The 26,609-nt window shown below is 37.1% G+C and overlaps 1 protein-coding gene across 5 annotated transcripts in view; it reads right to left on the bottom strand.

Moving 5' to 3' along the window:
• The window catches only part of uhrf1bp1l (UHRF1 binding protein 1-like), a 66,997-nt gene extending 40,388 nt beyond the window's left edge, over positions 1-26,609 (bottom strand). For all 5 annotated transcript variants that reach the window (XM_015604735.3, XM_015604737.3, XM_015604739.3 and 2 more), the window contains exons 1-2: positions 26,316-26,609; positions 1,172-1,334 (exon numbers count right to left, since the gene is read on the bottom strand). In XM_015604735.3, the coding sequence (XP_015460221.3) occupies positions 1,172-1,334; positions 26,316-26,359 (207 nt within the window). In that variant the 5' untranslated portion in view covers positions 26,360-26,609. The remainder of the gene's footprint in view (positions 1-1,171; positions 1,335-26,315) is intronic.

Here is a 26,609-nt window from a genome sequence, read left to right as displayed (position 1 = left end):
GAGGAGGCATGTGCTAGTCTTCACCCTCCTGGTGTTGGGGCATCGCTAGTGATAGGGAGAGTCCTAATGAGTGGATTGGCTGTGTAATTTTGTAATTGGCTGTGTAAATTAGGGAGAAAAATTTGAGGAAAAAAAGAGGACCTTATTTTGTTCAAAAAAAAAAAAAAAAAGGAGACCTCAAGGAGACCTTAATTTGGTCTTAGCAAACTTTGTTTTTCTATAACAAGGACTGTATTTGGGTCCCACAAAATGTTTTTTGTTCTACAAAATCAGGACTTTCCTAATCACAGTAATTTAATAATATTTACAATATAGATAAAAACTGACAATTAATGATCTTGTTTCAGCTTAATACTACTTTAAAAGATTGACAATTCTGTCATGCATCAATTAAAGTAGAAATAAACTAAATAAACTGCTGGTAACATTTTTGTTTGGTTGCATTTCTGTTAAGTTAAAACTCATTCCATCATTTTAATATTGTTATTGGTGAGATTTATTGTATTTTTATCGTTGGTGTGGAGAAGAAATGGAGTTAAGGGGTGAATATACAAAAAAAAATGCTTAGTATAATAAAGAAAGTAAAGAAAATAGAATTAAATAGTGCCTTATATGTCAAAAACATCAGTCACTGTCTTTCTTGAACTTCTGACAGAAATGTCAAAGAGAAATTATAGTCTGATATAAATCTGTACTGATGTTTGTGCTGCTGTCAATAGCCTATGTCTGCCTGTAGCTCAAACATATTCATTACCCACAGCACATTTTTCTCCCCAACCTGATTAAGCTGACCAATACACTCAGCTCAGGCTAAGGCCATTCATCAATGTGGCACACACACACACACACACACACTTACAGAAGGACTTCTATTAAAAGCTCATTATACAAATGAATGGCTGTGCATTTTTGGACAGAGCTGCAGTCAGCGCTGTAATAAACTCCAACAGAACGGAGTGCTATTCTGAGCAAGAGGAAGAGAGAGAGAGAGGGAGAGAGAGGGAAAGTGAGAAAAGGGAGAAATCTTTCAGCTCTGAGTCTGAGAAAGCTGAGAAATAAATTCCCACACTTACTGTGAGCTCCGCTTAAAGCCAGTATAACCTGAAAGCGCCTAAAGCAATGTTTCAGTGCTACTATCAGGAGTGGCAGGCAGAGCTGAACAAGTTCTCACCCGGATTGCAGCCTTGTTGCAGAAGACTTTGTTGATGGCCAGCCAAGTGGGCAGATCAAGCATGTTCTGCAGCACCTCCTCATCCAGCTCCAGGTTGGTCAGCTGACCCTCGCCTTTTAGAGTGCTCAGATTGATCTTATCTGGAGACAGGTTCTTAGCAAACCTGCACAAGAGAGAGAAAGATGAAAAAAGAGAGAGCAAACGAAGGTCAGTTTGGGGGTACATATAAAGTCATCTGTATTTTACAGTAATGCGTACTGTGTCCAATAGTGATAAAATAAACCACGCCTGTAGTCTACTACTGTAGGGGCACTAAACCTCCTGATTTTTGTTGACTCCACCCTCAGCTCAAATTCGGAAAAGTTTTTTTTTAAAACAAAAAAAAAAGATGGGTAGTTTTTACAGGAGTGGGTGATGTATGGGTTTAGAGGCAGGGCAGGAGGGAGAGCTGATTGGCTGAGTGTGCCTCTGATAGCGATGAGACCCAGATGGTTAGACATCAGCAGAGGGGATGGTATTATTTATTGTCTGATCTGCAAATTGTGATGTGTTCGTGTACCAAAGTACACGGACACATCCTCCACGCCTATAGCACAGTCGAACCTGAGAGGACACTGCAGAGGCAGAAATTACCACAATAAAAGTGTTTAATAAAAGGTTATGAAATGTTTTTAATAATTTTAAGCAGGATTGTTTTTTTTTTTTACGTTAAAGGAACACATTTCAGCTATTAATGAAAAAATATGGTTTAAGTGTTTAGTGGCTCTTTAAAGAGGTTGCATCTAGTGTGATTGCTAACTGTGCACAAAAACGGAACCGAGATGCTCTAATGTTCTACCGCGCTGTGCCACCATGCTTTTTGCATTGTTCAAGATTCTAAGATTATTTTGAGTGTAGAAACGCTGTTAAAAGACCGTTAGCTATTACAGTTCTACAGTCAGTGTTGTTACCATGCAAAAGACCCAAAAACCTAAAAGATTTTCCACCAGCCAATGAACGCTTGTACAAAGTTCTGACCTTTTATAAGGAAAGAAGAGGCGGCTGACCTAGTAGATTGCTTCAATGTGGAATTTTTGGTTTTTGAGTTTCAGAACCCTAATCACGTAGGCTACCACGAATCCAAGAAGATAAAATTAGCAAGATAAGTCACATAAAAGAGTGAACAACACAGGCTTAAAGCAGTTGCTGACAGTACTGTGGTTGTTGCACCTCATATCATTGTCTTAAAAAAAATATACTTCTGACTTGAATACACAATACAATACAATATGACACACTATCCTAGGGCCCTATCGTACACCTTGCACAAGGTGCGTCGCGATGCTCGTTGCTATCTTACACTCACGCAAATTTGTGTTGGATTTGGAGCTTGGGAATATATTTATGCTGATGGGGTGTGGTGGTCTGGCATTAAGATGTCTTTAGGTAAATTTGTGGCGTTTCTATCTTGGCGTCAGGAAACACATGTGCGCCACTGACTGATTAAAACCATGACAACAGTAGGGCCACTGCCACACTGATTAGTGTATTTCATGTTATGCTCAAAACACACCCATGATTAATTATGAGAATTATTTCATGCTTTTTGCACGTTTCGAGTTGTGCAAGGCATATATTTTGCACCCTTTTTCTAATACTAAGGACACACTGACATGACTTATATCAAGCTGCCTGATATGCAATTGACCGGTGCACTATAGATCGCTAAAATAGGGCCTATAGTGTGCACCATGCTTCATCTGCATCTGTAGTAGTTATAAACGAGCCTGAAGCACCAGGTAGACTTGTACCCTACTCAGTATCTTATACTGTATTCTAACATGCAGAACTTCTGACAACAAAAACAGCTACAACTGTCTGGGTTTGGTCCCAAACAAACTCTGAAACATTTTGCTTGTGGTGAGAATGTTATACGATCTGAACCAGCTATCAAATTTACTCCTTTTTTAATTGAGATAAACTGCTGATAAGGCACAGTTTAATTTGATATACTAAACAGATCATGCTAATTATCACAGCCATGAACAAACACTGTCTCTGTTTCATGCATGCATTTCTTGTGCAGCGTTTCCTGCTCACAGCCGCGTGACTTTGTTACTACGCGTACAGCGTTCAGTGTTACAGCAGCTAAACTGCACAGATATTTACTTTTTTGCTCACGTGCCAGACAGCTATGACCAATCAGAGAAGACAATGTGCTTGCATGGTTCCTTTAGATGCGCATTTTGGTGCGTTTAGGTTTGTGGTCAATCAATTTGAACCATGGAGTTTGACAAACACAGGTGTGAAAACGCCCTAACACTCATTTCTCTTTCTACACATCTGAACACAACCAGCTTCTCTATCTGACAGTTAACGCGAAGCATAGATGAACATGTCCGACAAATCAGCAAGAGGCCGCTGGTTTATTTTTTAACTTTGCAAAACTGTAAAATAACAATGTTTGCAGCAAAATTCTATCCTTAAAAAAAGGAATGGAACCAGAAACCCCATCAAGTCATGTCTACGGATTAAAAATATGGACACCACAATAGACCTCTGGTGCAACCTCTGAACAAAGCTGGCATCAGGGGAAGGGGAGGTATAGGCTTTTCCTGTAAGGCAGCAATTACACTGTGTAACAGCCAAAGGATACTCGGAGCAGAGATGAGCCGCTAAATCCATTTCCACACCACACTCTGTGCGTAATCTCTGTGTGAGCATGTCTAGACAAGTTTCAAAAGTCTCAAGCAATCCCAGAATACTCGTGACTCCTAGCTACTGTGAGGATCGGAGGTTAACACCTAGTAATATAGCGATACAACACGAGTTCATATTTAGTCATAGTGTGGGCAGAGCTGGGTTGAGAAACAAAGCCAAAGGTGGGGTTTCTCTGTTAAACAGTCACATTTACAACCACAGATGAAAATACAGGTCTTCATAGAGCAGCATTGTGGCAAAAACAATATGCATACGTTGTTACTATTATTACTTGTAACACAGAGAGCTGCTTTTAATGTCAAATCCTTGTTTACAGGAGAAACACGCACTCACAGGCCATGTGAAGCCAGTAAGCTTAGAAAGAGAATTGACTGGGACTGTATCGGGAAGAATTTGTTTGGAAAGTTTGGAAAGGAAAAGTTTGACTTTTTTTTTTGTTTGCATTCTAGCTTAATACTAAAATAATCCAAACTATGAAGTAAACAAGTTTTATGAGGTAGAGTCACCTGGAATGGTTTCAGTTAACAGCTGTGCTGAACTTCTCAAGAGTTAATTACTTGAATTTCTTGCTTTTAATGTGTTTGAGAGCATCAGTTGTAAAGTTTTCAAAAGGTAGAGTAGGTATACAGTGAATAACACTATTTAAGAAATGTTCTAATCCATATTATCATTAGTCATTAACTACTTAACTAAGTAAAGAACAAAATACTTTAAGAAATGAAGGTCAGTCAAGTTCAAAAGTTTAAAAGGATCCTCAAGTGCAGATGCAGAAAAATTAAAAAAATACATTATGGTGAAACTGGCTCTCATCAGGATCACCCCAGGAAAAAAAGAGCAAGAATTACCTCAGTTGCACAGACTCACCTAAATGCTTCACACAGTATTTTGGTTTATTTAACTTTTTTTAAGTTACTACATGATTCCTCATGTGTTCTCGTTGATTAAGAAGATGTGTCCAATCTTTTGACTGGTAATGTATTGCGATATCGCAAGCAAGGCAATATACTGCTGTTATTTTAGAAAAATATAAAAATCTGAATAAAGAAAAACTTAAAAAAAGAAAAAGAAAAAAAAACTAATTTAGCTATCAGAACAGTGAGATCTAACTTCAGAGTACAACACTGCTCTCTAGCAATCTAAGTTTAAACACAACACAAAGTATTACAAAACTAAATATCGCAATAAAATACAATATCAATATTTTCTTACAGCCCTGGAATCGACTGGTGCTTCTTCCACATGATAGAATATAAGTTATATACTCCAGCAAAAAAAATAAAAGTAAATAAAATAAATGAATAAATAAATAAATGCATCATTAAAAAACTATGAATATTTAAATTAGACATATCTAGACCAGATATCTTTCGCATCTGAATTAGGCTAATGTAACAAAAACTAAAAGAGGGATATCCAGTTAGTGGCATTTAAAGGCTTTTTGAGGTACAAATGTGTCAATTTCAAATATGTAAAAATACTGCAGCCACGCGAAGATATCACACAGTATGACCTGACTAGCTCTCAGGATTGACCAAATTATCATCTGACAGCATTATTGGGCTAAAAAATATATTTAAAAATGTGTAACAATAAAAAATATTACAATATTTAAATATGTGTAACAACATTCCCAGACAAAATCACGTTTTTTTATTTTTTTATTTTTTAACTTAAAAAGTCTCTTACAGGCAGAACTAATGGTCAAAGAACTGCAATCTTTGGAGGGGGTCATCTGTAAAATTCACTAAATGAACTATGTCCATTAAATAAAACATTCTAGCAGTGGGTCGATACAGTCTGACCTAGAGCGCAGGATAGAAGGACAATTTAGTAAATGTTTAAAGTGTAAATTCCGGCTCTACAGCGGATGAGATAAGAGTCTCACGCCTCTGCTGCTGTTTCCTTTTCTACACAACGCAAACAAGTCAAAGTGAAGGCAAACTTCAGGAAACTGTTTTTAAAACTTTAAAAAGGTGCAGTACTGTATTTTTCCCCACTTATATTTATGTGGATTTATGAAGCAAAAAATGTAGTTCATATGCAAATGTCATTTTCAATCTGCTTAAAATCAAGAAGGCTGTGTATTACTGTTACTCTGCCTAAGCTTTTAAAATGTATGTATGTAAATGAGCTATAAAATGTTCTCATTGACTGCCTTTCATTAGTCTCCATCTGCAAAGCAGTGGAACACTCATTACAGTTTCAGTCTGAATAAGTTACTGTATTTGAAATAATATAAATAATACAGTTGCCCTTTTCTATATATTATACCAGTCAAAATGAACATACCTTCTCATTCAGTGTTTCTATGTATTGTTTTAATATTAATCTACAGTGTAGAAAATAAATTAAGTAAAGACATGAAAATAATTAAGGGACACACATACCACCATACCACTAGAGGCGCTGTGGAGCGCTGTGTAAAACAGCACCGCAACAGAGACACACTTAGGGCAGCTCAGTGGCTACATGAGTTAACATGAATAACAGAATTCCTGCAGCTTCTGCTGTTGTTCCTTACAATATGAGTAACTATAGTCCTTTTAAATATATATTACAAGGACAGTTGAGGAATATAAATAATACACACTGAACTGAATGTATTTGTTAACTGGAGAACCAAGAGAATTGTGATAAACTAATAAACAGCTGTTTAAATACTTTAATGCCTCTAATAGCTTCAATAACATATTGTAAACTAATATTAAACTTGTGTTTAATTTAAGCAATATAGCTTTTTAGAAATATCTCTTTTAATAACTTACATTTTGAGTATTTTAGGTCCATTCATAGTGTTTATGGAACTATTTAAAATATTTAGTTGTGTAAAGGAAGCAGTGGTAAAGTTGATGGCGTATCTCTTTTTAAGGTCATTGAATTGATTAAATTCTTCAGCTGTTTTCCTGCTTATAAAGTCTGATTTCTTCATATATTGTGTAATTTTTTGGGGGACAAAGTAAACCCAATACTAATCAAAGGCTTAATTTGTAGCTTAGTGTTTTATATTGTATTTACTCCTAACAGTAAATACTCACAAACCTATATAAAAACCCAGTCGTGCAAAAAATATAAATTAATAATAAAAAAATACCGCAATATACCATGAAACCTTGCAAAGTACAACTCACAAACCTATATAACTCACAAACCTATATAAAAACCCAGTCGTGCAAAACATATAAATTAATAATAAAAAAATACCACAATATACCATGAAACCTTGCAAAGTATCACCTAGCACTAGGCAGACCAAACAAAAAACTCAAAACTGAATGTTAAATTACAGTTTTAAACACATATTTTAAAATCACTGAAAATATATGATAAAAACCTCATGAATAATTTAACATAAATAATAAATAAATAGCTAAATAATAATATTAAAGAATGATTTTCAGCTTGTTTTGGCTACTCTGCGCACACAAAGAGTCCTTCTTCATCAGCATGTTGTATCTCCACCGCTCGCTGCATAAACAGCAAGTCGATTGGCCCTCTTTATTAAAGGGGTGTTAAGTGTTACAATATCCAGTTGTCTTATGTCAACCAGTGATCACTCATCTCCCAGCAGTGCTTTCATGTGTGCTGTTTTAGGGACAGACTCAATCACATTCCTGACACATACAGGTCATAAATAAATTGATAAAAGTGAACCAGCTGCAGCTGACTGGTGTAGTAAGGTGTGCGTATATGGGTTGAAGTGAGTAACTGTAAGAGACTGCTTTATGAATGAAAATACAGAATGATTTAAAATCAGAGGACTATTAACAGTCTAATGAGCAATAATTCATCATCTGATTGGTCGGTAAACACTCACCACATACACAAACCGCCCTTGCAGACTCTATGTGACCAGCTAATCCTGTTTTCACACTAATCTCACACTGCCAGAAATACAACACACACTCCAAGTAAGGGTTGTGGTGGGGAGATCAAAGTCTAAACATGGCATCATCACCATGCCTTCACACAGGCAAACTGTTGGGCTTCCAAATGCCACAATAGGTTGTGCACAGTCAGCCCTGCTGCTCTCTGACTGAGGAGGATGGCTCGGATCTCTCCTGTACTTCTGCTGTACAATTAGTAGATGTGCTGCTCTAATGGTAAATAGGATAATGTCACCGAATGGAGCATCAGTGCACTCTTCTAAATGTATTCAGTGAGTCAGCCTAGGGAAAACACTGGGTGGGAACTGGTGAAATCTAACACCGGGGAAACAACAGGGCAATTAGCCAAGAAAGTCCGCAGCCACCATGATCTCAGATAACAGTAATGTTTTAAACACTTGCAGTCACTTCTCGTTTACTGGGTTATTCATTTTCAGTATAACCAACGCAAACTATGACTTCCTGCTAGCTTGCTAAAATGTAACAATACAGCACATAATGTTGTACTTTTCGAGATAAGGCTCTTGAATAACCTTAGATCAATAATGGATTTGTGTTTATTTATTAGACTCATTGTACAAATCATTGTAATCTATGAGTATTGCAAGAATGTATTATACTCTGATATATAGATTATACTGTGGATATTTATTGAAAAAAAAAAGTATTTAACTCCTTTGGGGATGTAAAATATGTACTAGTACATACAGCTCTGAAAAAATTAAAAGACCACTTTAGTTTCTAAATAAGTTTCTCCGATTTTGCTATTTATATATCTTATTCTAAATACAAAAAAATGTCATTTAGAGCATTTATTTGCCGAAAATGAGAAATGGCTGAAATAATAAAAAAGATGCAGAGCTTTCAGACCTCAAATAATACAAAGAAAACAAGTTCATATTCATAAAGTTTTAAGAGTTCATAAATCAATATTTGGTGGAATAACCCTGGTTTTTAATAAACGTTTTCATGCGTCTGGGCATGTTCTCCTCCACCAGTCTTACACACTGCTTTTGGATAACTTTATGCCACTCATGGTGCAAAAATTCAAGCAGTTCAGATTGGTTTGTTGGCTTGTGATCATCCATCTTCCTCTTGATTATATTGCAGAGGTTTTCAATTTGGAAAAATCTAAGAAACTCATCATTTTTATTTGCCTAATTTTTTATCCAGATATGTTATCTGATATATATACATATATATATATTACTGTACTTCATAAATTCAATTATTTTGTGACTTGTTCATTGTTACACACTATATTATATTCTGTACTATTGGATTCAAAAGTCATGTCAAGGTCAGCTTTATTACCCATTACCTTACTCAGACAACCTGCATCTACAAAAAACAACACATGTACTTGCACTCTACCATGCAGGTGTGCATAAATTATACAGAAAGCAATAACGCATCTGCATATCACAGTGGTCAGCCATGGGGAAAGCTGTTCAAGGATATAAGTGAAGATTTAAACTGACTGACCCCAGTTTGAGAGCACTAGCACTGATTTAAACACACTCGACTACCTAGAGTGGGTCTAAATCTCACATTTAAAAATTCTAATTTCCTTTCTTTCTCTCTCTCTCTCCCTCTCTCTCGATACAAGAGGTCAGCCAGGTCTCCGGTGTGAATTATTGAACAGGTGCTGTGCAGAGCCAGCCTGCATGAAACCCAATGTAGGGGGAAATAAAAAAAATAGACAGGCCAAGCCACCCACTGATACAAACTAACACATCTGCCCAGAGCCCAGACAGCGATCCAGAGGTGGATGAAACCTTGTTTAGGATCCATTCTTTGTCCTTGGACCCATTGGGCCAGTTAAATATTCATTCTGAAACAGCCTCCAGTTAATGCGATCAGGTGGCGGGTCAGTCAGCTGGGGCAGCTAGCAGCCTGGCCAAGGGCCAGCCAAGGTAGGCTTGACGCAGTGCATTCAATTCATAAGTCTTCCCTCTCTCTCTTTTTCTCTCCCTCTCTCTCTCATGCATTTTTCAAATACCAAGATGAAAGAGGCAGGGGAAGCCATTTTGCAGCCAATGAATGTATGAACATAACTACTTGGTGATCATACAGTTTTTGCATGGAGCCAATCATATACAGCTTTGGCAGTAATATAACAAAACCAAGAGCCAGCCATACTAAAATGCATCATTCTGTATGGACAGAAGGATTGGGATGCCTAATCATTTACTGATACTTCTAAAATCAGGGATATAAAAGATAAAAAAAAAAATATTTTCCTGTAACTCATGTGTCTTTACTGTTTAGAAAAGCCTTTCTACTAGATTGTGGAGCATTGCTGTGAGCATTTGATTGCACTCCATGACAAGGGCACTAGTAAAGTTTGAGTGTTGAATGATCACCTCCCCAATCCACATCTTAACTCCAAATTTAGTCCAAAAGTAGAAGGATGGAGCACTATCACTGCAGAGAACACAGTTGTTTCACTGCTCCACAGCCCAGCACTGGGGGCTTTATAGTACCACTCCAGCTCATACCTGGCATTATGCATAGTGTATATTACTTGTACTATAATTATGTATATCTGCCTTAGAGAGTCATATTCTGTTGGCAATTCTTCTTTACGTAGACTAGGCTTTGTGCGCGTGTACATTTGCACATCTGTTTCAGTAACAGGTGCAACTTAAAGCAGCTGAATTCATTTATTGTATTTTCTGCACTACAAGGTGCACCAGATTATAAGGTGCACTATCAATGAACGTCTATTTTCTGGACTATTTTCATACATAAGGCACACCAGATTACTAGTACAGAGGAGAGGTGTCACCAGGTTTTCCTTCTAATTCAGCAGGTTTCTTCGCTGGGTGGTGGTGGTGAAGGGTAGATTAACCAAGTTAAGAAAAGCAAAGCTAAGTAAACAAAACCGTACTTCCTTAAAAAAAACACTTTCAAAGTCAAACAATCGTTGGATGTTAATCTACACAGATTTCTCTCCTGAAAACTGTTAATTTGGGTGAGTAAAGCTCTTTTATTTATTTATTTATTTATTTAGTAAGCTTAGGTTTCCAAACTTTTCCAGCACTAAAGGCTGGAGCATTAGCATTAGCCACCTGACAGCACTACACTGAGAAACTCTGAGGGTTTCAGTAAGCCAGGGCCATATTAGCTAGCGGTTCATCCCACTAAGCTTGTTTTAATACGGTAAACACGCAGAGTACAGTCCCATAACCTGTGAACAGCAAAAGAGCTAGTACTCAGTGCGGTTACCGGCTAATTATGCACCAAGACTGCTAACCGGGGTTAGCTGTAGGCTACAGTCCAAAAATACTCACCTCTAAATGGCAAAAGAGCTAGTGCTTAGTGCGGTTAGTGGCTATTGCTGCTCCAAGAGTGCTAGCCGGGGTTAGCAGCAGGTTACTGCCTGATAGTGCTCACCTCTAAACAGCAAAAGAGCTAGAGCTTAGCGCAGTTAGTGGCTTATGCCAATACTGCTCCAGCCTCGAGCTATACTGAAACTTAAAAATGTGCAGTGTTTAGCCCACCTGCTATCCTCAAATTTACTAACATCCTTTTTCTTGAAGTCAATATGATCCCAGCAATTTATGCACCAGTTATTTTATGTTTATTTGATTAATGTATTAGTGGTTCTGGCATTATTCTGTGTTATATTAATATTATAGAAGTATTATAAGTATTGTATAGTTAAATTAGGGCCTATTGTGAAGGGAAGTTTAGAGAAAGATTATAAAACTGAATGTCACAGTGACTTCGACATTATTACCACACAAATGTCTGTAAAATACTGATAAATATGCCCCATGTTTTATACAGATAAAACAGCCTTTATAAAACAAGACACTGAAAAGGCACTATTCTGTTATTTTAATACTTACTTCATTATCATTAAATTAAGAACAGATAATAAATATGAATCATAACATAACTAATGTTGAATTAAAGGTTTACAGCCCTGACTGTACTAAATAAGGCTAGTGATCAGTCTTGATTTTTTGTGCCAGCTACATTGTGTCTGTGACATGAGGTTATAAACCTTGGTTGTCTAAACCAGGACTGGGGAAATCCCAGAGTTCACCACACAATAACGTCTGCCCCAGTATCAGTCCAAAATATACCACACAACGTCTGGCGTGATTTTAACCCTGATTTCCAGTTGTACCATGTCTGAGCTGTTTGCTCTAGTCTGTATTAGTGTCATTTAGTGTCATTAGCATCATTAATAATTTTAAAATAATGGAGAGTCAAAGGTAGGGAGAGGAATGAAGGGCACAGACAGATTTCTTGTCTCCTGATTGTGCAGATACTTACAGTTATACTCTTTCTGTTGGTCTAGTGTTATCTTTTAGCATTGCTCCCATAATCTCCTAAAAATTTTGCATTTAAAGAAAATGAGCCAAGACGTCACCTGATCATGCTGGGTTAATAAATATACACCACAGAGTACAAGTGATCTTTATTTTTTTTTATCTAAGCATAGTTTTAAAAAATGTATGCTTGTTTGGAAAAGTAAACATTTTATTTAGTCAAAAGTTAACAAATGAACATTAGAACATTATATAACTAGGCCTGCCAGGCTGCCACAGTAAGAAATTTTTGTGGACGATATATTGTGCCAGAAATTATTGCGATACACGATATTTTTGTAATTTTAAGATTTTATTTAATGCCTCTGACATAATGATAGCAGAATAGCATAAAAAAGCAATTATACTCTTTTTAAAGACAGCAAAAAAATTGATAATCATTTATTATAATTAGTTTTTAGGGAATTATATACTTATTTCTTCACCTACTTTAGTCCACACTGTGTGTATGTTACGGAGTTACAGTTATTGAAGCATGACTGGTTAAAACACTGTTCACCATTATATATGTGAACAATCATACAAATAAACACAATAGACGAGATCACGATTATGAAAAATTATTGAGGTCATGTTTACTTCTTGTACGATAAATCGATATTGCAATTATTGTGACAGGCCTATAATTAAGTGCATACATAAAAATAAAATAATCATATTCTGTATATTTAAACATTAAATGTTACAGAATAACAAAGTAAACAGGCATCACAAAGTTTTTGGTCAGTTCCAAATCAATAAAATCTCTCATACAAAATAAAGTACATCCTTTTTAAAAGACTTTCCAATGTAAACAGAAGAGAACATAAAATTCACTTAATTGTCCTCAGCTTATGCTCATAAGCAAAACAGAGAAAGGCACAATAGATCCCCCTCAGTGCAGTACTGTCTCTTAGTGCTATCAAAGTTTCGCACCAGACATACCCTACTATAGGCTGGTAGCCATGAAGACAAGTCTGTCCACTGCCTCGGGTTTTAAAGCTGTCCTGTGACAGGTCGCAATATTACCACATGTGCTGAAGACCCTCTCAGCCAGGGAGTTGGTAAGTACTTTAACTAGTCGCTTAAATCCACTATTTACCCCACTTATTGGCATCAAACTGTAGCGTTCGGCTGGGCGCGTTAAAAGGATGGATGAGAAAGAGGTCAGAGAAAGACAGTCTCTGCTTTATTGATAGAACTTACAATGTTTGGTGTTGACCATAACCACACCAAAATAACAACAGGCTAGTGAGCCATCAAGCTAACAGTCTAAAACTAGCATTTAGGTTAAACACGCATACATAAACACACAGCAACACACATGCTATTCCTATTCTCATTGGCCATTCCCATTGTCTGTCAAAAATGTTCCCGAAACAAATTATATAGGACTGTGTCTTACAATTCTATCGAGGGAAAGTTATTTTGCGATAATTATTGTTATCGTTTTATCGCACAGCACTACTATCGGGTAATGCTAATGCTGCCCAAGCAGTGCTAGCCAGGGTTAGCAGCAGGCTACAGACTGACAATTCTCACCTCTGAATGGCGAAAAAGCTAGTGCTTAGCGAGTTTAGTGGCTAATGCTAATGCTGCTTTACAACTAGACTAAAACTTCTGTAAAGCACTGCACTTCAGAGTGGCTTTACAGCTCCTCACAACCTGACTGAAAAAAAAATCATACATAAGATGCACCGGACCATTATAAGGCTCACTGACAATTTTTGTGAAAATTAAAGGAATGTATGTGCGCTTTATACTGCAAAAACTATGGCTGTTGTATGTCTGTTGATCATGGCATAAAGAGCTTAATGATTTGTGGTGGCTAGATCACTGTGATTCTCTTCAATATGAATGAGTTTTCATGACATACATTATATATAGGCTGCAACATGAATAACAAAGCTTGAAATTACTTTTTTTCAAGCTCTACAACCATTCGTTTCTCTTAAGAACAGAAACTTGAAAAACACTTCTATAAATAACTGTACACTGAACAGCTCTAACAGAAACTAAACATTTTTAGTTCCTGTTTCAGATTCAATAATCAAGCTGTCACAATAGAATGACTGTGGAATAGTGCAAATTCTACTGAGAGAATCACTGCATCAATTCTGCCTCACTGCCACACCACTGCTGCTGCCCCCACTGTAGTAGAGTGATAGCAAACACTGACTAATCCAGTATCATAAAGATTGAGTGTGTAATATACTGGGCTATGCTGGGGATACAGAGAATATTTTACACACACACACACACACACACACACACAGACGCTTTTACATCTCCACTTGTGCCCTCAATACCACATCAATCAACACATGCAGGTAACTAGCATTCTTTACATCAGTTTGGAGTAATGCCAGAATTATGAATAACTTTATTTACCAATGTATTTAGTAACAATTAGTCCAGCCCAGGAGAAATGACAGTTTTCCTCACACTCCTTTATATCAGGGGTTCTTAAACATTTTAAACCATTTACCTCCCACCAGAGACTGTAAAAAAGATGGACGTCGTGTCGCCGTTCCCATTCATACAAAAAAAATGAAGCCAAAATCTTCCACCATGTTGGCGATCCTGAAACCTGAGTCTGCGCAGTAGAGACCAGAGGAGGGAGAAAGACTGTGGAGAGACAGCCTACTCATTTAAATAAACCCACCCTGCCTCTACAGAGCTCATACAGTCTATGGTCCTGCCCATACAGACATTGGTCCCACCTCAGCTAGGTGTAACCCAGCCCTTTTACAATAACCACACCTTTTTGAATAGAGCTGAAAAACGTTGAATGACTGTTTAGACCTATTACAATAATTCCTTTTTTGACCCGTCGAACTATAATAAGCATGGCCTCAAACATTTTTCATCCTATTATTTTTATCTGTGAGGAGAACTCATTAACATGAATGAGCTGATACATTTGTTTTAGTTCCTTTGTTGAGGATATCTTAACATTTGTGGTGAAATTTCAATGTCTGAATATTCTTAATTCTCAAAAGATTATGGCTCTTTTAAATGGTGTAATTGCATTGTTATGATGTTATATCAGTGGCATAATATGTAAAATATTATTGATTATTGTATTTTTTTTCTGGGACAATATATTGTCCAAAAAAAGATCTATTGTGACAAACCTATCAATTATTCAAACATCTTAAAGAGCTGGCATTGCAGTTTAAAAGCATCCATATGTCCAATATGCACCCCACAACCAAAACTCCTCCCAGTACAACTGAAACTCCAGTAATAATTGCCACACCAAAGTTTGTAGAGTTTGTAAAGCTGAGATTTTACATTTGACTACCAAGGTTTAACAGGACTGGACACAATCCAGATATTAGTCACATGAAGTTACCAGGTGTGGACCATATCATTTATAACCAAAGAAAAATCCAAGTATTAAACTTCTGTATTAAACAATGACTGTAGTGCACTGCTGTGCTGTAAAATCCACCTGGTGAAGGGTTGTGGAGTGATTTTAAACCACGGTATGATAAGGACCATTTTAAACTATTAAAAAAGGCTTATCATCAGATTTGACATTGAGCTGTGAACGTGGTCTTCTACACACAATCCAGCACTTTAAAGCTTGCACTTACATTTCTCACCGCCAAACTTACTTCTGGCAAATCTCCATCACCCCTTACTGTCATGGAACATTTGGTGTAAAAGGTACAGGACCACTGAGACCAGAAGCGGACAGCTAAGACCTCTACAAAATCGGCTTTTGGATCAAAATTCAGCTTATTATAATCCTGTTTCTGGATAAACAGCAGAACATGCTGCTGAGATTTGGAGCTGCTGCTGGGACTTTGGATCACTACTAACATATGAAGATGATGGAGGGTAGATTCTAATTTCTTACACGTGCAGTTTATTACCCGAGGACGTGTGCAGCCTGTAGAGATCCTCTGCAAATGCCACTGTCCTTTTCTCAGACACACACACACACACACACACAAAATGTAGCAGTCCCTGGCAGTCCGTTCCACAGACGGTAGAATCTGATTATAGATTTTAATAAACACAGCACACAATGAACATGCAGTTAACTTCATTAACTCAGGTATCATTAATGAATTTCGAAGATGATTCTGTCCAACCACTTTATTAGCATAACAATTAACATACAGACATGAACAAGTGAGAGTGAGAGAGAGAGAGAGAGAGAGAGAGAGAGAGATATTTTCCCAAGGGTAGGGGGAAAAAGACAATAATGGAATAAAGGAATAATCTTACAGACGGTCTTTATTAGTCAGAGAGTGGAACAGGAGGTCGCGCCATTAACTACACAAGCTAACGTCTCTGAGGTGGAAATAGTTATAAAATAATAAACAATGAGTTGAAACAACCTGCATTAAGCTGCTTCCTCCTATAGGAAACGGATAAAGGATTTCTAGTAAAAGTGAAGTAAAAGCACTGCAACCGAACTGCAGTGAAGGTCAGGAAAATGGAAAGTCTGTAACTGCTGCCTTCACTCACTGAGGCTGAGTATAATGAGTAAGTGAAAGTGAAGGAGAAAGTGTTAAAAGAAAGAGAGAGTTCCACTGGTAAAACGAAAACACAAGGAGGATCTGACCAGGCTTGATGTTAAGAAAGTGTATGTTAATGTTAATGTTAATATGTTAATGTTCTCTTAAAAACATTATAATTACTGTACTACTGAACTATAATGTAGTCATGTGAATCTGCCTTGTCACCAAGACAACTGAGCAACTCCAGTTTCCACTGTTTATTACAATTAGGGATGTCCCCGATCCAATCATCTGATTAGAAATTAGGTCTGATCAGAAATCGGGTCCCAATCACCAATTTATCAAAAATGTAATGTTACATTGTCCATACATCCATCAGAAAACACCACACATTCACACCCAGCTGAAATAAACAGAAATAAAATAAACAGCAGACTAGTAAACAGTAAACTAGCGCTAGTCGCATCATTAAGGTTCTAATGTAAATAGTAGCAATGAGGCTTCTTTGAGTGGCATCGGAAAAATAGCCGGGTTACAAAATTGAGGCAGAACTTCTCTTAATTTCCCACTGAACAGCTCTGTACAGTACAATTATCAACAGCACTGCTGACACACTCTTCTCCCTCTGTGTGTGTGCGCACTTTTGGATCACCATTAATTTGTTCCCCCTGGTAAGTCAGTAGGTAGGAAATATCAGTTATAAGTTGCAATATTTAGCTACTTATGCATTATTTTAACAGATCCACAAGTAACATGTTTTACATGTTTTTAAACTAACTTTTGGAAATTGTATGTTTACTGAGTTGCCTCAGTGTACTTGGATAATTGTGACTAGGTATTTCTGCCTAATATTTGATTTTATAAACTTAAAAAAAATCATACATTTAAGAAAAGATACATACTTAAACAGAAATCGATATTTAGTAGTTGTTTATTTAGTAAATAATATTGTATGTTTTGATACTGTTGTTTCAATAATAGTTAAAAAGGTCATTTAAACGGACAACTTCGACTTTTTTTTTTTTGGTGTTTTACTGCATTACCTAAAAACAATGGTCCGGGACTTGGTATTGGCAGATACCCAAAACCAAATGGCAAAAAAAATGTGATGGGGACATACTTTATTACAATAACCATACATTAATTACAATTGAGGTAAAATGTTTATTTATCATGATCCTAAATTTTCACCAATACTAATTTGCAGTTCTTGTACTTTGACTGTGTTTCAGATATGTCTATTTGTATATTTTTCCTGCTTTTATCCATGCTGGCCAAAATAAAATCTGTTGTCCCAAAAACACAGTTTGAGACAGTAATCCATGCCTTTGTTACCACCCGGTTGGATTACTGTAACTCACTGTATACGGGAGTTAGTGGCTTTTCTCTCGCCCGGTTACAATCTGTACAAAATGCAGCAGCACGGCTTTTAACTGGCACACGTAAATATGAGCACATTTCCCCCATTTTAGTCTCACTCCACTGGTTGCCCATTTATTTTAGGATTCATTTTAAAATCCTTTTATTTACTTTTAAATCTCTAAATGGTCTAGCACCACCCTACCTTTCAGAGCTGCTACACATCTACAAGCCCACACGCTCGCTCAGGTCAGCTGACCAACTGCTCCTAAGTGTCCCAAAAACCAAATACAAGTTTAGAGGGGACCGTGCCTTCGCTGTAGTGGCACCTAGGTTATGGAATAGTTTGCCCCTGCACATCAGACAGGCCTCCACACTATCCAGTTTTAAATCGCTTCTTAAAACCTACCTCTTCTCCTTAGCTTTTGATACCTAAAGTGTTGATTGTATTGATTGTTGTATGTACCTATTTCTATTCTTATTATTCTTTTATTTTATGTACAGCACTTTGTCCTTTCTTCGAAAGTGTTAAAGTGCTATATAAATAAAGGTGGATTGGATTGGATTGGATGTCATAAAATATACTTAATTTGGGTATATAAACTATCTATAGTATCTCTTGCGAAGCCAAAACCAGGGCAGTTATAAAGTTGTTGAGCTTCATTGATGTTACATTGAGAGAAGTTATAATAGGTAATAGGTGTGGTTTGCTTCACATGACATGACTAAGAGGAAGCAGATGCCAGTCTGTGGTAGTACAGTGTGAGAATGGGAGAGGGTTAAGAATGATTAATGGACAATTTATGCACTCTTTCAGTCAGCCATCACAAACCAGAAGGAACGACAGATTCTAAATAACGAAGTGGAGTGAAAAGTGGAAAATACCTCAGTGAAAATATGTGAAAATATTTTAGAATTTGATTAACAAATTACATTTCCTTGATTTTCCATCCACCACTGTTTAGTTTAGACATCTTAGACAATGACACTTTTACTATCTATCACTTAAAAACAAGTGATTAATGGGAAAATGAAACAGCACATTAGGTTGTTTAAGCTTAAAAAAGTCATTATAAAATAATAAATTGTACTTGTACTACTTACAAACATTTATAATAGGAGCCTTTATACATTGTGCAATAGGGGTGTGCCATATCGTATCGTACACGATAATATCGTCAAAATTGTTTAATATTGTGAACGATATTATACCCTTAAGTATCATGCCATATCACCCATCCCATTTCCCATTATATATCTACTAGAAAAAGATTAAATCTGTCCAGTATCATTTATTTTACTTTAATCCTGGATATATGGAGATATTTGGAGTGCATTATTATTAGTATTATGACATTCTGGATCATTGACTTCTGTTACAAATCTGAAAAAAAATCTTGTATTTTTTAATATCTCACTTAGGTGTGTGCAGTATTATATTGTATGTAATATTTTTTTTTTCTCGCAGTGTATAGTGTATTTAAAAAAAAAATTAAAGTGCTTTGTCATATCGCCAAGAGTATCGCTATTGCGAAAATACCATGAAATATCGTGATATTATTTTAGGGCCATATCGCCCACCCCTATTGTGCATTGGATATACACTTAAGTAATAAAAAAGTGAATTGAATCATAATTACGGTGCATTGTTACACCCATATAATTGACAGATACTCAGCACCACAGCATCCAAATCAGATCATCTTGCACGCATCATGCCAAGTATTATAAGGGAGGACTATCTAATATACTCATTAAGAGAGAGCCAGGCCAGTTTCAAAGTTGCAATCTCCCAAGAAAAGTACCAATAAGAAATTTTACTTTATTAATAATAAATAAAGAAACTGAGTAAAAAAGGAACCAAAAAGAATATTTAGTTACTAAATAAAATTAACTAAATTATTATAAAACAAACAAATGGTTCATCACATGCCTACTACACATGTCTTCAGTCATCTTAGAGTTACCCTTCAACATCCAGCCAACATCCAAACTCCTTGTTATCTGACACTCTCTGTAACGGGAAGATACACATTAAGCTATCTGCGGATCGACCGAGAGACACCGGAGAAAAGAACACTATTCACGTGGCTGAAGTACAGTTTTCCAGATTTTCCCCATAAACATGTACAAACACTGCCTTCGTTTTTAATGACAGTTTTTAACCAGAGACACTCATCGTGAATGATCATGCTCGGCTTTTAATTTACTACTCACTCATGACTCAACACAGCCACGAAACCAGAATGACTGAGTATTTCTGGCTTTTCTTCTTCGAAGGAAATAACTGTCAAAGCCTGAAACTCAGCTGTGGGTGGGAGGAAGGGGTCCAGGGCAGGGCTGGACATACAGGCTGAGTGTTTTACCATAATGCAGCTGCACGAGAGTCTTGTTAGAGAGGAATGCATGCAGGCCTCTGTCTTTCTCAATCCCTCTGGGAAGGTCACATCATCACTAGACCGTACTGTTACCCCATGAGCCACACTGAGCAAAGGCACAGATGATCGTGAATACATATTAAACTGAGCACAGAGGTCAATAAAGACCTCTGCTGGCAGGCAGCCGCACACAGACACAAACACCACTCATTGTAGGGTTGTTCTCTATTGTACAATACACAATAATATATCATTTCGTGTGCAATTTTGTGTGCAGTTTATACATACTAAATATTCTGGAATACTTCAGTATAGGACCATTAATAAAGGTCATAGTTTCTGCAGTAGCTCATAACAGCCTCAGAATGTATCATCAGAAAGGAAACATGCTGAGTTTAAGCACTGGCAGCTCTTGCCAGCAGAGCTTCAACCAGCATTTTCTTACTGGAACTGTGCCGTATGTGACGTTAACCTGTGAGTTTTGGTCCCTAAATGTGCTCACCGCCATCCTCTCGCTTCCATTTCCACAACCTGGTTGCCAAGAATAAGAAACAGCATGCAAACAGTGTACTGCAGCCATGGAAACAATATATTTAGTCGTCGCTTGCCACTGTCTGTGTGTCTGCCTCATAGGCTAAAGTACAACCCTTGGTAGTTACGGCCACTGTTGATTTTGCAAGCAAATACATAAGCTAGTCATCTAGTACAGCAACACCTAGAAATATTACAACATAATTTAGAGTCAAAAAAATATACATACAGCTTTGGAAAAAAGATAAAAGACCACTTCGAAATGATGAGTTTCTTTGATTTTACCAAATTGAAAACCTCTGGAATATAATCAAGAGGAAGATGGATGCTCACAAGACATCAAACCAAGCTGGACTGCTTGAATGTTTGCACCAGGAGTGGCATAAAGTTATCCAAAAGCAGTGTGTAAGACTGGTGGAGGAAAATATGTCAAGATGCATGAAAACTGTGCTTAAAAAAACAGGGTTATTTCACAAAATATTGATTTCTGAACTCTTTAAAGTTTATGAATATGAACTTGTTTTCTTTGCATTATTTAAGGTCTGAAAGCTTTTATCCTTTTTGTTATTTCAACCATATATTATTTTCGACAAAAAATGCTGATGATAATTATTATTTGGAATTTGTGAAAAATATTGTCTGTCGTTTATAGAATAAAACAACAATGTTGATTTCACTCAAATACATAACTATAAATAGCAAAATCAGAGAAACTTGATGGTTATGGGGACTGTTGATTTTGAGGGCAAATACACATGATACAGTCATACAGTACAGCAACGCCTAGAGTTGTTACAACATAATTTAGAGTCCAAAAGAGATTATATGAACTTCTAGAGCTTGGTCAAGGTGATACATAATTTCTCACTGATGTTTAGGCTATGATGCTTCATAGACTTAGGGCCGTACCTGATAAGAACTTACTATGAACATCAATCGTAACACCAGGACACTAGTCTTGCATAGCATTATTTACATTTAAACTGTGTATCTAAAAAATTTTCTAAAAAACTTCATATTGTATATGTGATTTAATGCTGTGACAGCAGGACCGGTACTGCAGACATTTCCTTTGAAAAACAGGGCTACTTCACACATTTTATGCAACGCAAAATAAACAGGACAGATGGCAAACAAAGAAATCAGGCAAAGCTGGCATAACGGGCGGCATGAGTTTTAAAATAACAGCAGAAGCACCACAGTGGACTGTGATTCATAAGGCAGATCATTTTGATTCTGTACTGTAAAACTGCATTCAGACTAGAGGTGGGAAGGGCATTTCACAATCTCACGATACGTTGCCCACAATAGTGATGAAATCACAATAGTCTGCCATTCTCTATATATTGCAAGACAATTATCTACGATGCTTCACTCCATCTGTGTTACTAAAATATAAAATATTCCTAAAATGGTAAATACTAGGAATTATGGTCGTATGTGTTATTTTCAGAGAATTTCCCAAAAAATATAAAACAATGTACAATACAGTGCATAGCTTAGCTTGCTTGTGTCTCCAGCACACATATACTGACTGCAACTCATGTTATAAAACAGCCATAAACTAACATAAATTAGAACAGCGCTGCTGCTGTTAAAATGTCTAGGCAGAACAACACAACTGCATTACATTACAAATCTTTTCAAACTGTGCAACATACTGTAAGTAGCTCTGTAGCTGTGTTGAGCGGTTCAATGATGGGAGCAATTAGAAAATGGATGTGGTTTGCTTTATGCGACATGACTTGGAGGAAGCAGGGGATTTATGTTTCTGTATTACATTGACGTAGACCTATGCAAGTGGCTCACGTCCCTATGAGTAAATGCGCAATTATACTATCAATCAGTCTGGATTCAGGCACTGTTACCTTGACCTGAGGATTGGAGGTTTGACTCCTAGATCATTCTGCTTGCCATCAGCAGCCGGAGTCTGAGAGAGCACAATTGGCCTTGCTCTCTCAGGGTGGGAGGATGGCGTTTTCTCTTTCCACGTCAATCCTAGTGTAATGCTTTGATTAGTGGCAGTTTAAAAAGAGGTGGTGACTGACTTCACATGTGTCAGAGGAGGCATGTGCTAGTCTTCAGCCTCCAAGTGTTGAAAGCATTGCTGATGATGGTGGAGTTCACCTAGTTGGGGTCTAGTAATTGTTACTCTCTACCTGACTTACTTATCATGCTACAGATGATAGAAACAGACTAGGATTATGTTGGATTTGGAGATAATAGCTGTCGTTGAAATGTCTGCAAAAAAAATGGCCAAGGAGAAAATGTGATGCCAAGGAGAAAATGTGATGCCAAGGAGAAAATGTGACCCATCATAGTTTTTTACAATGCTGGGGATGTGCCAGGGATGTCATGGTACCCCATCATGTATGGTGTCAGCAGGTATGGTATAGGGCATTTGTCAATAACATTGGTCAAAGCACCAGCTTGCCAACCAATGCTAGCTGTTCACTGAACTATATATTCCCACCACAATCACAGAACATCAGAGCCACGTCCAGGATGCCACCAAAGACATTCGAGGCTTAATTCTTGCACCGCAAACTAATGTATCTGAACAGAGAGGTACTGGAACAAGCTTCTAAAGTTCACAGACACACATTGTTGTTAAGAATGTGAGTGTATTGAATTACAGCTCTACTCGCTCCCAGAGAGAATCAATAATGCAGGTGGGCTGACCTTAGATCCATCATAAACAATGGGAACAACACTAATGCCAGTTGGTAGCCTTTATTATCCCCAAGAGGAAAATCTTTGTGGTGCGTGCTGAACTGTTGTATGCCTGAACCGTATTGTATAAACCCATAATTGTACAGACACATGTAGCAAAAAAAGGCAAGGGCAAGGATCACTTTGGTTCTGGAAGTAATAAACGAGGCATAGAGCCCAGCCCTCCTCAATCACATCATAAATTAATCAGTTATAACAGGACAAAGGTCATACACTTTTTTCAACTTTCCATAGCACTGACCTCATTGGGGCATTGTCAGTGCTAGCCTAGATTGCTGGCTATTCTCTAGTCACCTAATCAATTTATAAGTTAAGAACTGTAAACTGACTGTAATAAAAGTAGGATGCCAATCAACTTGGAAAACTAAATTAATTTCCTCAGCTACAGATCACCAGTTGATCATATTTAAAAATCATCATATTTATTTCCACTTTAAAAGATAGTGTATTGATCTCTGAGTGTGCCCAAGTGTCTGGGTGTGAAATGCTCTGGGCCAATTTCCCAAAAGCATCTTTATGTTATGATTCATCATTTCACCATTACCATTTCAAATCATCTTTGGGTTATAAATATAGAACAAGCATCAGAGAAAACAGCTTTGTTCTGGAGAAACTAGCAAAGGGAGAATAATTCACAGTTGTGGTAAATTAAACCAGATATCCAAAATGTTTAATGTTTATAAAATGTGCCTTGCATAAAGGTTATTTCACATAAAGATAAAAAGTTATGCTTTCTGCTGCTGTATAATAATATTTATTAATATTTATTTACAATATTTTAGAGAAACTGCTGGCTTGCAACATATTAAATATTGTGATATTATATTTTACCATATCACGCAGCTCTACCAATCCATGATTATCTACCACAAGAGCCATGGCTTTTATACTGCTAAAATAAATATTGTGATTGTGTCGTATTGACTGAAATTAAGAAATATACAGCTTTAATTAGATGATATGCATGATGATATGTCTCTTCAGTAAATGTTTGGAAGATAAAAAAATGTCTACACCTGCTCGTGTCTACATATATTCCCTCGTTCCTCTCTCTCATCAGTATTGTGAAAAATTGAAATCAACGATTCACATCAGACTACTCTGAATTAATCTGTCTAATCTTAACCTTATAGCAATAATGCTGAGAATTAGAAGAAATAAAAAGGAATTTATGCCATTAAGATTGATCAGGACATGTCTTCTATTGTGTTTACCCATATATCAAAAGCTTCCCTCTGTAGCTTGTTAAGGGTTTATCCATTTAACATGAAAGTGAATTACCCTTATTACACCTGTCACTATAATAATTGATATTGACTTACTGTAAAACGTACAAATATAACCCTAGTCGTTCTTGCTAATCTCAATATTGCCTATTGTGTTTGAGCTCATAGTGATAAAAGCCCATAACCTGAATAAACCAGTAAATAAAAGGTTTATTGCTCTTTAAAGGTAATAAGTAAATGCATTATTATTATTATGAGAATAAAGCTTCATTATATCAGTGACATAAATTGTTTTTTAGATGACCATAAGTGTTGTTTATCGCTATTATTTTCTAACCGTACCTTGACAGAATTACTATACTGTAGAGTAGTATTCAACATCATGTCTCAGCTAATTATTAATTGACACTAGTTAATGTTTTATTAAACATTACAGCATTTTAATGATTAATAATATTGTACATAATAATGAATTGAGCCAATTGTAACGATTAATACCGTCGTAACTAGTTTCAATATATGAATAATTAGTGGAGAACAATAAGCGTATCGTCTAAAAACACTTTGTATCAGTGTTCGTTAGTTTGTGTTGATACTTTCTGTTTAGCCTGGTTTACTGGATATACTTAGCAAGCTTTAGTAAATGTTCAGGTCCTGGTCGTTATTGCTTCCAGCCTTAAACAGTGTAGAAAAGATCATGATAAAATCTGTCGTTTCTGGGTCAACCTGTGCGATAAAAGCGATAAGACCTGCATTCTGTCTGTATTCAGGTCTGACAGCATTCAGAGGAACCGCAGGTGATTCGCCTCCACCTGCCAGTAGAGAGCAGGTTTAGCTAGGTTAGGTTAGATACGGAGAGACAGCCGGTAGCAAAGAGTAGAAAAGGTGGGCAGTGTCATTATTATTACCTGGTGTGTGTAATGAGAAAACAGCAGAATGGTAAAGATAAATAACAGAGAGGTGGAGAGTTACAGAGAGAGATTAGAGAAGGTGGTCCCCTGTTTAACGGACACAAACACGACAAATCAGAACACTGAACTGAATAACGGCAGCGAGCTAACGTTAGCTAGTTACTATAGATAAGATTAGCTGTTAGGTTAGCTAGGTTAAATTAGCTAGGTTAGGTTGCTTGGTTAAGTTAGCTAGGTTAGGTCAGCTGGCAAGCGGTCCATCGCCCTTTAGCGGAGGCGACAGTTAGCTAGCTGGCTAGTCTTAACCTAACAACCACTGTTAGCTAATTTACTCACTTATTTGACATTATTTGCTAAATGTAACCTCAATGTAAGGAAGCTAGCTAGTTAGCTAGGTAAGCTATCCAGCTAGCTAATGTTACCATAACAGTGACAGTAGGTTTACTGTGTTAGCTTGATCAGCTAACCTAGCTAGCCGGCTAGTACGCTAACCGAGCTATAACGTTAGCCCGGACCGGTTACTGTCAGACACAGCTCATAAACAGGACACACAGCTGATCATGAGCTGAACAGGTCCACCGTATCTCGATAATGCAGGACCGCTAAGGTGAACACTGACCTGGAAAGATGCTTGAGGATCTGTTTCTTGATCAGTCCAGCCATGACCGTATCGTATGAATGATTTATCCACACCCCGGGATCAGATCTTCTCTCCTGTTTTCACTTCATTGTTAACTAGCGATCCCGGTTATCTATTCAGCGGCATGTTTCCTCCCCCCGCTGTAAACACACCGCCGCAGACACATAGGAGCTGACTGACTGACAGACAGTAGCTCTACAGGCAGAAACACAGCGGCGTCTCCCACCTTCCAGCGGGCTCCATACTGACTGCGGTACTGCTGGGGCCTGTGGT

This window comes from Astyanax mexicanus, chromosome 2 (genome assembly GCF_023375975.1).
Source record: "Astyanax mexicanus isolate ESR-SI-001 chromosome 2, AstMex3_surface, whole genome shotgun sequence".
Classification (NCBI taxonomy): Eukaryota; Metazoa; Chordata; class Actinopteri; order Characiformes; family Acestrorhamphidae; genus Astyanax; species Astyanax mexicanus.
The sequence above is the reverse complement of the archived record's forward strand: the minus strand, read 5'-3'. Positions and strand labels throughout refer to the sequence as shown.